The sequence below is a fragment of the Populus nigra genome, chromosome 13 (genome assembly GCF_951802175.1).
Source record: "Populus nigra chromosome 13, ddPopNigr1.1, whole genome shotgun sequence".
NCBI classification, from domain to species: domain Eukaryota; kingdom Viridiplantae; phylum Streptophyta; class Magnoliopsida; order Malpighiales; family Salicaceae; genus Populus; species Populus nigra.
This window is the reverse complement of record NC_084864.1, coordinates 6,287,805-6,300,375: the sequence shown is the minus strand read 5'-3', so window position 1 is coordinate 6,300,375 and position 12,571 is coordinate 6,287,805. Positions and strand designations below refer to the sequence as shown.

The 12,571-nt window shown below is 34.7% G+C and overlaps 2 protein-coding genes across 4 annotated transcripts; both read left to right on the top strand.

Annotated features, from left to right (window-relative positions):
• Positions 1 to 261: 261 nt before the first annotated feature.
• LOC133670650 (F-box/kelch-repeat protein At3g27150-like) lies at positions 262 to 2,971 on the top strand. 3 transcript variants are annotated; one of them, XM_062091207.1, is made up of 2 exons: positions 262 to 602; positions 1,359 to 2,971. In XM_062091207.1, the coding sequence occupies exon 2, from the start codon at positions 1,391 to 1,393 to the stop codon at positions 2,693 to 2,695; it is 1,305 nt and encodes a 434-aa protein (XP_061947191.1). In that variant the 5' UTR covers positions 262 to 602; positions 1,359 to 1,390; the 3' UTR covers positions 2,696 to 2,971. The 3 variants fall into 3 exon arrangements, with proteins under 3 accessions (XP_061947191.1, XP_061947190.1, XP_061947189.1); XM_062091206.1 differs by having other exon boundaries at positions 262 to 816; XM_062091205.1 differs by having other exon boundaries at positions 263 to 575.
• Positions 2,972 to 6,608: 3,637 nt separating this feature from the next.
• Positions 6,609 to 9,786, top strand: LOC133671402 (SWI/SNF complex component SNF12 homolog). Its single transcript, XM_062092168.1, has 2 exons — positions 6,609 to 8,935; positions 9,451 to 9,786. The coding sequence occupies exons 1-2, from the start codon at positions 7,365 to 7,367 to the stop codon at positions 9,521 to 9,523; spliced, it is 1,644 nt and encodes a 547-aa protein (XP_061948152.1). The 5' UTR covers positions 6,609 to 7,364; the 3' UTR covers positions 9,524 to 9,786.
• Positions 9,787 to 12,571: the final 2,785 nt, after the last annotated feature.

The following is a 12,571-nucleotide window of genomic DNA, read 5'->3' as shown; positions in this document are numbered from 1 at the left end:
TAATATGACCAGAATTTCTAGATCAGGCCGAGATTTTAAGCAAGGTAAAACTTATTCCGTTTTATTTTGTTTTTTTAACTGGTACGAGATGTTTGGAGCATTCCAGTCGAAACAGAATAGAATTAGAATAGAATTAACAACTCCGCTAACACATAGTTCAGTATGGACTTTTACAATACATTTTTCAAGTTACGAGGACTTGAGATGATACTAATATTATTTTCCTATTGGTTTTTTTTTTAACACCTCTATGTACATGTACAGAGTACAGTCTACTTGTAACACTCTTTCTCTATCTTCCCTCTTAATGGCCTGTCCTCTCTCCCTCCCTCCCTTCCCCCGTTGATTTTTAAATATTTTCTCTGCTTCTCTCTCATCTTCCACTCCAAATTCTAAGCCTTAAAACCCTTGTTTATTTGATGATTTCACTTATCTTTTTTCATAATCGTCCCTTCACTGCCTTTGACTCAACTTGACTCGACTTGGAATTACCTTAATTGCACCCCCTCTCTCTCTTCTCTCTCTGTGTGTCGATATATATGTGTCCTTGTGTTTTGTGCGGAGAACATTTCTTGGTACATTTTTTGGCTTTGCTTTGTTGGGTGTGTATCCATTTTGGTGATCTTGAGACTTTTGAATTCGTTACCAATCCAACCCATGACACTGCATTTTCTCCAACTCTTTTGGCTATTTTGATTATACTTCTCATCTTCATAGAATTTTTTTTTTTGTTATATGTGTTAATTCACTCTCTTGTTTTGATCAACTGGTGATAAAAAGTGTTCTTTGATCTCAAACTTAAATAGATCTTTTGAGGTTGGTGAATATAATAATATATACTGTTTCTTGTTGAATTTGAATCATAGTCATGTTAATTCATTTGTGGAATCTTGATCAAGTTTGATTCATGGCATAGAGCTGTCAAGTTTTCATCTGGGTTTTGCTTCGTCTATGTAGTTGTATTCCTATAACTATTGCCCCATTTCTGGAATCTAATCCAGCCATGGCAACCGTACTTCTGGTTTCAAATACTCTTTAATCTTTTGGGTCGAAAGATTGATTCTTTTTGTTAGTTTTGATCAATTTCAGTGCATAGAAATGATTAATTTATCTGGGCAAGAACCGCTGCTTCTAGGTCTGTTGATGGATATTCAGTCATTTCCTAGTAGCATGAAAGATTTGTTGTTGGGTTCTGTCTCTCAGGGAATTCTTTTTTCTTTTGTCGAGGTGTATCCATGTCCACTCATATGTTTAGCTGTTGAAAACAAAATTGTTTGTTTTATGATTTTCTGCTTATTGGTATTTTTATTGCTGATGATAACCTGGCGTTTTTAATTGCCTTTTTTTTTTAATGACAGAGAATTTCAGGTTTTGAAAAGGTCTTTGATCCATGTCCAAAGGAAAAGAGTTGGAGAGTGAAGATGGAAGAGGGGATGTGAGCAGAAATTATCCCGATCCTAGTAAGAAAAGGGTGCTTGTAGAGGGCTCTGGTAACAGCTGTTGGACTAATTCTAATAGGCCCCCAATGGAAAAGATTGGGGTTTGTGAAAATAGTAGAAGAGGAGTGGGGTGTTATGATTTCCCTTGCTGCGATCGCAGAGTTGGTGATTCCTCTAGTGTAGAACCTCAGGATGCAGATTACTCGTATGTTCCCCAACTCTGTGATGAGTTAGAGAATCAGATTTTGGCAAGAGTTCCACGATCAGAGTACTGGAAGTTTCGGATTGTGAACAAGAGGATACTCTCTCTTGTAAGGAGTGGTGAGCTCTTAAACATCAGGAGGGAAATTGGATTTAGAGAATCCTTAGTTTTTATTTTTGCAACTGGGGACAAAAGTTGGTGGGCATTTGATCAACAATTCAGTTCTCGCAGGAAGCTTCCAGATTTACCGGCAGACTGCTGTTTCTCTTTTGGAGATAAGGAATCCATTTGTGCAGGGACCCATCTGATTATTTCAGGCAGGGAGATCGATGGTGTTGTTGTTTGGAGATATGAGTTGGAAACAAATAGCTGGAATAAGGGTCCGTCCATGATCAACCCTCGGTGTTTGTTTGCTTCTGCTTCCTGTGGTGCCTTTGCTTTTGTAGCTGGTGGAGTGACAGGGACTGGTTTTGATCTAAATTCTGCTGAGAAATATAATCCAGATACTAAATCATGGGAAGACCTTCCAAGGATGTGGCATAAAAGAAAGCTTTGCTCTGGTTGTTTCATGGATAACAAGTTTTATGTGATTGGAGGGCGGAATGAGGAGGGAAAGGTTCTAACTAGTGCTGAAGTGTATGATGAGGATAAAAAGGCATGGGACCTGATCCCAGACATGTTGGAGGATACAACAATCGCTACTTTCCAATCTCCACCGCTCATTGCTGTTGTGAACAATGAGCTTTACTCCCTCGAGCCTTCATCAAACCAGCTGATGGTTTACTTGAAAAAGAGCAAAACATGGAAGAAATTAGGACCAGTGCCAGTAAGAGCAGATTCTAACACAGGATGGGGTGTAGCCTTCAAGTCTTTGGGCAATGAACTACTTGTAATTGGTGCATCAACATCTCCAGTTTCTTATTCTGGGGATGGCATGGCAATATACACCTGCAGACCGGGTTCTGAAGCTGAGGAATTGCTTTGGAGGCCTCTTGAGTGTGGCGAAAACAGGCTGAGTAACTTTATATTGAACTGCTCTGTTATGGCAGCTTGAATTCTGACACTCCTAGGCAGTAACTCTATAGAGTTGTGATATGAGGATCGAATTATAGCTACATTTGAAATTAGGATTTGGCACCCTAGATGCTTCAATATATCCTCGGGTATTGCACGAGGTGTCTCTCCAGATCGTGTGGTGGATGTGGGTATTTAAGGAACCGAATTATAGCGGTAAAGTGTGTTGTTTGTACTTTTAATTCTCAGTGACTTGTTGAACTGTGTTCTGACTTCGATCTCATCATCCAATAACACAGCTTGTCATTTTGTTTGATATCATAGTAATGAACTTAAGGCAAGAATTATGACCTTGGGACCAAAATACTGAGAAAGTAGTAAAATGTTTTAATACAAAAGAAATATATATCGCATATCATCTCCATCCTTAACGCAGACACAAGGATCTTAATAAGGTATAGAGAAGTCCTCAACTAAACATTCTAATGGATGATTATTTCCACCAGGTTTGCTATTGCCATCAAAATATTTTTTTCCATCGATTTAAGGTCAAAATAGATAAAAATATCCTAATAATCTTTCAACTTAAATCCTCTTCATGAAAAAAGCTAGAATATTCATAAATTCACTTATTTAATAAGTCAATATTATCAATATTTACAAGACAAAACATTTCTTGTTTCGTTCAAATTTCTACAAATATATATATATATAAACATGAATGTTGATAAAATAATAGGAATGTCACTGAAAAATTCAATATTTGATAATATTAATATCTTATCTTTGTTGAATTTTAAAATTGTAATAAAAAAGAACGACTTACTTAGTGTCTTGTATGCTCTAGAAAAAATCATTTATAACATATGGGGGTTGGGGTTATTATGTACTCAGAAACTGATGAACAACATATGTAACTCATAGCAGGATTCTTAATATAAATACATGTCTCCTGATCTCATCAGGAAGAAAAACCTTCTGAAAAGTGAGATTGACAAACCAAAAAAATCAACATAAGAATTCGTCCCAGGGAACTGCTTACCAGGAAGAAGTACCACTGCTTCCCAATGGATAACTCCTTTCAATAAAGATAGGTCACATGATTATAATGAGCACGTGGTCGCAAAGAATCCCAACAATTCTATAAAGACAAATCTCACAGGAAAGGTAAAAAGTCTCTCATTAATGGGACAAACATCTCTCAGGTAAAAAGATCGGTAACCTTTCAAAATCTTTGTATAATAAATATGCAAAAACTTAAGGGGCTATTGATGGAACAATATATTTTATATATTTTTTCCCCCTTAAATCCATGTTTAAAACAAGAAATTAAAGACAGAGTAATAACTCAATACCTTTAGAATCAGTCGAGCACTAAGCCCAAGCATATATGGATCTAGTAAGTTATCAGACCCAGCAACCTTGAGCTCGACTAGAAGTTGAGCCCAAACATATACGGGTTTGCACGAGCTGCCAGAATCATCACCTTCAGGCTTAGCTAGGCTCTGAGCCTAATCATATATCGGTTTGCAAGAGCTGCCATAAATAACCATTACCCTCAGGCTCAGCCAAGTATTGAGCCAAAGTACAAAAAGCTCTAACAATCTTATCATGATTTATATTGAACCACAAGACTCTGATGAGTAATAAATATTTTTTCTTTGATGAGTCATATATATTTTTTTTATTTGACACATAAAAGATGTTTTAATGCTATCATAAAATGACAACTTCTTAGTCTTCCCCTGCACCAAATGATAAGAAGGATGAGCTATAAAAACCCATTGGATCCTTAAAAGAAAGGGGGGTTTATAATCTTTTTATTCTAGATATTGTTTTGAGCATATATATTTTTAAAATCTATCTTTCTAAAAAATTATTGTTTTTTCTCTGAAAAAAATATTAACTTAATCATTTAAGAGTTTTCAAATTTACCAAAAAAGATCTTTTACATGTATAGACCGTCAACCATATTGATTTACCAAGCACTAAGTAATGACTATTACCTATCTTAGACAAGGAAAATGAATTAGATTGATAGAATCAATAAATTAGCTAATGATTTAACATATAAACCTTACTTATGCGCTGCTAAAATCTTTTAAGATCTCATTAAAAAAAAAAAGTGATGTTATAATTTCAAGAAGGATAACCGACGAGGCAGATATTTAGATATGCATTAATGTAAAAATATATATATATTTTTTTAGGTTTCTGAGGAAAGGAATAAATGAAGGGAAAGTAACGGATAAGGGTTTTGGGATGGTGGTATAGAGTGTTCAGGGGACAGTGAAAGAGATGGAGAAGTTGTATCTTAGGGATTGTTTCACTCTTTTTAGATATGAAGACAGTATAAGTGGTAGGAAAATCGTGATCGTTTTCCAGAGGGAAGGGTTTTTTTTTTTTTTTTTATGAAAACAAATTTTTTGTTCCTAGGATCTATTTTATTTTAAAAAAAAATGGGATAAATTGTGTTCTGCTTCTGCCAATTTTTTTAAAAATGATATGGTTCTCTGACTCCCAGTAGATCCAGCCCTTATTTCCCATTTCTTAGTTTGCTTTTTCACTCTTTTTTTTTCCTCCATTCTTTCTTTGTTGCTTTCAGTTTGCTTACTCAGTTCTAGCGGATCCAGCCCTTCATCTTCGGCTTCTTCAAGGCTTATATTACATGAGAAATTTATCAAACCCTAACAAAAATAAAACAAACCTATTAAAACTTTGTTTTTTTTTTTTTTATAAAAAAAATCAATAAATTCCAGCAAAGTTGATTATGGTCCTTTTGATGCTGGATTATATTTATGATTGAGTTGGGTTGATTATTTTAAAATCATGTTTATATATATAAATATATAATTCTTTTTTTCCATTGGAGCTGCTGTAATAGCTATAGGATTTATGCATTGATCTGGAGGAAGGCCCAAGATAGATCGAGAAAGATGAAGAAAAGGGAAATTGTGGCTTTGCCTCATCCTCTCAAAAAGACCCTTTTCTGCAAAATAGAAGCAATGATTAATCGTAACAGTTAATGTCAATGGAATTGTTTGTTCATTTACTCAGTTTACATCAATTGTTAATGCTCCTGCTTCTCATGGTTGGCATCATGGGCATTTGTGTTTACATTTATGAGAGTTTTTTTGGCAGGCACATGGAAGTTAAACGAAAACACCCTCGAGGCAAACTGGTTTGTTCAAAAAGTAGAAGAAAAGTTTAGGTCGACAGGGATACAGCCTTTTTGCTCCTTCCTTGAGTGTACCATCTCAAGGAAAAGTACAGTCAAGAAGAGGGTGGGCGGTTGCGGTCGAGGGATTGATTATTACTGATAATAAAATGCATGGAAAATCTTCGTATCTTCGTTTTATGTTACTCTTTAATTAATTTAGTTCATCCGAATTTTTTTTTATATTTTTTAATTATATTTTTTAATTTTATCTTTTAATATTGAATTAATCAAGAATAAATTTCATAATTTATTTTAATTAACTTTCTATTATATTATCTTGATATAGTTAAGTATGTTAAATCAGGTTGATTAAAGTTATTTTTTTAATTAATTTTTTCACATTAATATATTAAAATAATTTAAATATATATATAAAATATATTAATTTTAAGTAAAAAAAAATAAAAAATTTTAATTTTTTTAAAATATTTTTAAAACATAAAAATAAATATTTTTTTTTGAATTAAAACTGCAATATGAAGCCAAGATAAAAAAAAAACACTAATATTTGGATTCTTTTTTCTTGACTAATTGTACTTCCACTGTTTAAATTATGTGATGTACAGTAAGTTACACCACAAGAAAAAGCTTCTTTATACCAAACATAGCATTGAAATATTTCATTACGCTACAAATCTAATTAAAAAAAATAGTCAAAATAACATTTAAATTTTTTGCCAAACCTGTATGTATTTCAACGATTGATATAAATAGCTCAAGGGTGATCGCATATTGCCTGTTGAGCACAATGAGATTTGTGTTTCGATACCTTTTCTAATCACAGATCTTCGGTTTATATAACCTTCTCGACTTGTTTCCTGGTGAGAAAGCACTCGTAATCCATTATTGAATTTAGGCCTCATGGGCCCATTGTCCATGAACCCAAACCTTCTTTCTCCTCCACTGGAACTGCAAACTGCAAAGCAAATGAAAAGGAAAGGCAGGCTTCTCTCTCCTCCATTGGCACTGCAAAGCAAATTCTTTAGCTTCAGCTCACTATGAAGCAGGAGGCAAACTAGAGAAAAATAAATAAAAAAATAAAAAAAACAGATGCAGGAGACTTTTACCCTAACGTAAGATTTCACTTCTTTTCTGATTTTCACATTTCTGTTCTAACGAATCCAAATCCAAATTCAAAGTCCTTTTCCTTTATTTTATTTTATTTTTATTTTAATGTTCCTTATCTAGAACAGCAGAATATTCTTGTGCTCAATTAACATCTCCGGTGCAATTAGGGTTTTTCATTTCTGTCTCTTGAAGCTCACTCACTTTTCCTTTCTACTAAAGATTAGGGCTTTTCTAGGGCATACATCTCTCTATTTCTGTTCAAATTTGATTCCTGATTCCTAAGGGCTGCAATTTGTTCGGATTTGTATTTTCTTTTTAAGGTTTTTGATGCTTTGTGTGCTTGAAGTTGCTTGGGGATTTCGTAGCTTTTGCTAGCTTGTTCTTGGGCTAGTTTAGTGGATAGTTGATAGAGGGATTGGTTATGTCTATGAACAACAACACCACACCAAAGAGTTTGGGGCAATCTTCGTCACCACTTGGTAATTCGGGGATGGTCAATCCATCGATGGGAGCGAACCCATCCTTCTCACAATCACAAGGACAAATGGGTGCTGCCTTTCAGGGCGGTCAGTTCCAGCTGTCCCAAGCACAGGCTACTGTGCAAGCTCACTTGAAAGCACAGCAGGCTCACGCTCAAGCACAAGCAGTTCATGCTGCTCAAATTCAAGCAGCTCAAGTGCACCTCCAAGCACAAGGGATCTCTCTTAACCAAACTCAGAATGTTGGCATAGGTAATTTGGGTTCGTCTTCACCATCATTCTCAACTCCCGGGAATGCTAGTGCAAAATGGCTCCCTCAGAAACCTTTGGGTAGGCCTCCTGGTGTTCCCATTTCTAGCATGGTTTCACCATTGAAACCTATGGATCTCTCATCTGCTGCACGTAGAAAGAAGCAGAAGCTACCAGAGAAGCAGCTACAAGATAGAGTAGCTGCAATTCTGCCAGAGTCTGCTCTGTACACACAGCTTCTTGAGTTTGAAGTTCGGGTTGATGCTGCTTTAGCTAGAAAGAAGGTTGACATCCAGGAGGCCCTTAAAAGTCCTCCTTGTGTGCAGAAAACCCTTCGAATTTATGTCTTCAATACATTTGCCAATCAGACAAGAACAATCCCCAAGAAGCCAAATGCTGAGCCTCCTACTTGGACTCTTAAAGTTATCGGGAGACTCTTGGAAGATGGGTTAGACCCTGACCAGCCTGGAGCAGTCCAGAAATCAAACCCCTTGTACCCGAAGTTCTCATCTTTTTTCAAGAGAGTGACCATTCAGTTGGATCAGAGACTGTATCCTGATAATCATATCATCATATGGGAGCATGCTCGATCACCTGCACCTCACGAGGGTTTTGAAGTCAAGAGAAAAGGGGATAAAGAGTTCACTGTGAATATAAGATTGGAAATGAATTACGTGCCTGAGAAATTTAAGCTCTCTCCAGCTTTGATGGAAGTTCTTGGTATAGAGGTTGAAACCCGTCCTAGAATAATAGCTGCAATTTGGCATTATGTGAAGGCTAGGAAACTGCAGAACCCTGATGACCCTTCATTTTTCATTTGCGATGCACCTCTTCAGAAAGTATTTGGGGAATCAAAGATGAAATTCACGATGGTTTCACAGAGGATATCTCCGCATTTATCTCCTCCACAGCCGATACATTTGGAGCATAAAATTAAGCTTTCAGGGAATAGTCCTGCTGGAACTGTCTGCTATGATGTGCTGGTGGATGTGCCATTTCCAATACAGAGGGAATTGTTTGCTTTGTTGGCAAATGCCGAGAAGAATAAAGAGATTGATACCTGTGATGAGGCAATATGTACTGCTATAAGGAAAATTCATGAACATCGAAGGAGACGGGCATTCTTCCTTGGATTTAGTCAATCACCTGTGGAATTTGTCAATGCTCTGATTGAATCTCAAAGCAAGGATTTGAGGCTGGTAGCTGGAGAAGCTAGCAGAAATGCTGAGAAAGAGCGCCGCTCGGACTTCTTTAACCAACCATGGTAAGCTCAATAGCAATTACTTTTTTCATCTATTTGATCCTTAGCTACTGTTTTAGGTCCACTCATCCATTTGCACATTATTTGAGGGCTACAGTTGACTTGATGACTAGTCTTGTTCAGAATTCACCTTAGAATATGAGTTAGATGATAAAATGTATGTTGCCTGCTGAAAGCAATGTCTCCTGAAAGATTAAAAACATGGGTTCTGACATGCGATTGCGTCACATGCAACTTGCCAAATGGTTATTCACTCTTTCCTGTTCAGTTTTGATACCAAGACATGTTAATTGACCACACTATCATGCTTGTTTCTGTTAACGATTCACACAATTCACATATCGGCAGTGATGATGCCCAGACAAAGTTATCAAGATTAACAAAGGGAAATGTGTTGAGGATTCTAATGCACAGTCAAAAAGAGACTGATTTGGGCATCTAATTCAATTTATGAAAGCCTGCACATGACTATTCAAAAAGAAACATCCGCTCATCTGTACTTATTTTGAACTCAACAGGGTTGAAGATGCTGTTATTCGTTACTTGAACCGCAAGCCTGCTGTTGGAAGTGATGCTCCTGGGAGCACATGATTTGGGAGTTTTAAGAGCTGCTAATCTGTAACAGTCATTGATTCTTTCACTTAGCATTTGTAGATTTTCACCTTCGATTTGTGGAAATAGCACAGCCTATCATTGCCCTATTGCTAATTGCCCTGGAATGAATGCTTCTTGCTTGTAATACTACAAAATATGTTCAGTAGCATGTTTAGGTTTAATTATCCTAGTACTTGCTTGAATCGTCATGTTAGTACCAAAAAAAAAAAAAATGCCATCGTTGAGCTTATGTTTTGTCAGTTTTGTGAATGATGCATTTATAGTTACTCTGAACTTTGTGTTGGTTGCATCATATTGTGAATGCTGGGCATTAATTGGTAAGCAAATTGGCGTTATTCTCCTTTTCCCATTTTATAGTTAATGGATAACGACAAGTAGCTGTTGCTGAGAGTCTATGATAGGGATTGTTGTGGTCTTGTGGATTTTTGCTAACTGCAGAGTGGACATGACACATTACTAGATTGCATATCTACTTTTGGGTTTTATTAACTACTACATGTAGGGCATGTAATGGCCTGTCCGGCGCGCGCAATCTAGATGGACAGTCGAGTTATTATTGTACACAGCATATCTCATTTTCTTACCATGGTATTTCCCTTTTTTTAAAAAAAATGTTGGGTACAAAACTACGTGATTCCAAAGCTCGGTGAATGAGACGCTTCTACAATACTACACTGGTAGAGTTAGCACATAGCAGAGCTTTAGTTCCTTTTTCTAGTTCTTGTACACAAAGCTAGCTGTATATCCTCAACGCTAAAAAGGTGTGTATTCTGTTGGTCTTTTTCTGAACTTGTGCAGTCGTAACATAAAAGTGCAACTATAGACATTACCAGCAGATGAGTTTGAGTTAATTTCTTTATAATATATTTAATGAACATGGATAACTTTTTCCAATCATGTATAGTAGAAAATTACAAGTAAATATGTTGATGACACCTTTTTTTTGTTCAAATGAACTCAATTTACATGTTTGCTTTCATTCTCTTGATATTTAATATTTGCAGAAATATTTTGGATAACTTTTAATATAGTTTTATGAATGTGTTTAGAAAAAAAGAAGTCATAATTGTTTCCTATATGCCTGTTTAATGAAAAGGAGGAAATTTTTTCTCACAAAAGTTTAAAATGTACCAAGATAATGCTGATGAGCGTATTTCCATCACAATACCATTTAGTGTTCTACTTTAAACACCGAGATCATTTTGCAAGGAGATCGCTATGAGTACTTTTCAAGCTTCTATGCCGGCACCAAACCAGGGGTTTCGTATATTGGCGCACAGGAGGAAAGGTTTGTGTACAAATTTATTTGTATCTTTCTGATACAGCCCTTAAGAGGAACACTCTCTTGCTTCCACTTCTCTATAATAGTCACAAAACTATTTCTTTGTTGTAGGTATTTGGAGAGGTAGCAGAAGGGCTTGAAACTTTAACGAAGATAAATGAAGCTTATGTGGATGAAAAGAATAGACCTTCTAAAATATCCGGTTGGTTCTTCGAAATGAACTTGTTATTTACTATTTAATTAACTATAAACTAAAATTCATTGGAATAGTACTTTACTTTATCTTTTCTTTTTCTTTTATGTTTTTTTTTTCAATGGCTTTGCTTCTTTTTTTCAATTATGTTTTTTTTTTTAATTTTATTCTTTAATTTTAGTTATCATATTCTTATGACACGAATCTCAAGTTTGACAGGTTAACCTAGTTTGGTTGGCTAACCTAGTTGACTCAGATTTTTTTTATGTTTCTTAATTAGTTTTTTCCTTCTAATTTCATCATTTAATATTGATTTAATTGAGATTTAAACTTCATGATTTGTTTTGTTTACTTTTCATTAGATTATTCTGATCTCATGACATGAGAATAATGCTTAACAGATTAATCCAAGTTAACTTAGGTTGTTTTTTGTGTCTTTTATTTAATTGATTTTTTTTCAATTTTATCATTCAACATTGGGTTAGTTGGAAATTGTGCTTCATAATCTATTATGATTTGCTTTTTATGAGAATATCTTGGTCTTAAGATCAAAGTCACGAGTTTTTTCATTTTAACTATGGTTAAATCAAGTTATTTTTTTTTTATTTTCTTTCTAAGAGGTTATATTGGTTTCATTACCTAGGTCACGAGTCCTTCAACATTGAACTTGCTTTTAGTTGGGTTGTCCCTGTCTCATGATCGGGATCACGGGTTAAACTAATTGACTTATTTTTTTTTGTTTTTTTAAACTGATTTTTTTCTAATTTCATCAATTAATATTGTGTTTAATTAGGAATTAGGTTTCATGATTTGTTTTGGTTTGTTTTTCATTAGGTTATCCTGGTCTCATGACTTGATAATAATGCTTAACGATTAATTCGGGTTAACTTTGCTTATTTTTTATACCATTTTTTAATTAAGATTTTTACAAATTTCATCGTTCAACATTAGTTCCAACAGGGACAACTGAGAATTGAGCTTTATAATTTGTTTTGACTTTCTCTCTATGGAGTTATCTTAGTCTCAAGATCAAAGTTACGGATTTGACAGGTTAACTCGAGTTAAATCAGGTAATTTTTTTTTATTTTTTTCTATAAGGTTATCTCAATTTGATGATTAACTCAAGTTGTTTGGTCATAGGTTTGGTGATTGACTCAAGTTGTTTTTTATATTTTTTTTTAATTATTTTTTTTATAATCTTATCCTTCAATATTGAGTTGGTCAGGGATTGAAATTTATAATTTATTTCAATTTTCTTTTCATGGGGTTATCTCGTTCTTATGACTCGGGTTGAAAGTTTGACATGTTAACCCGAGTTATTTTTTAGATTTTTTTTTAATTGATTTTTTTTCAATTTTATCATTTAATATTGGGTTGATTGAGAATTAGACTTAATAATTTATTTTAATTTGCTTTCTATAGAATTATCATAGTGTCATAACCTAAGTCATGAATTTGACATGTTAACCAGAGTTGTCTAAGGTCAATCCAATATGTTGTTATTTTAATATTAAAAAAAAATATCATCTTGAAATTTTGTTTAGTCAAA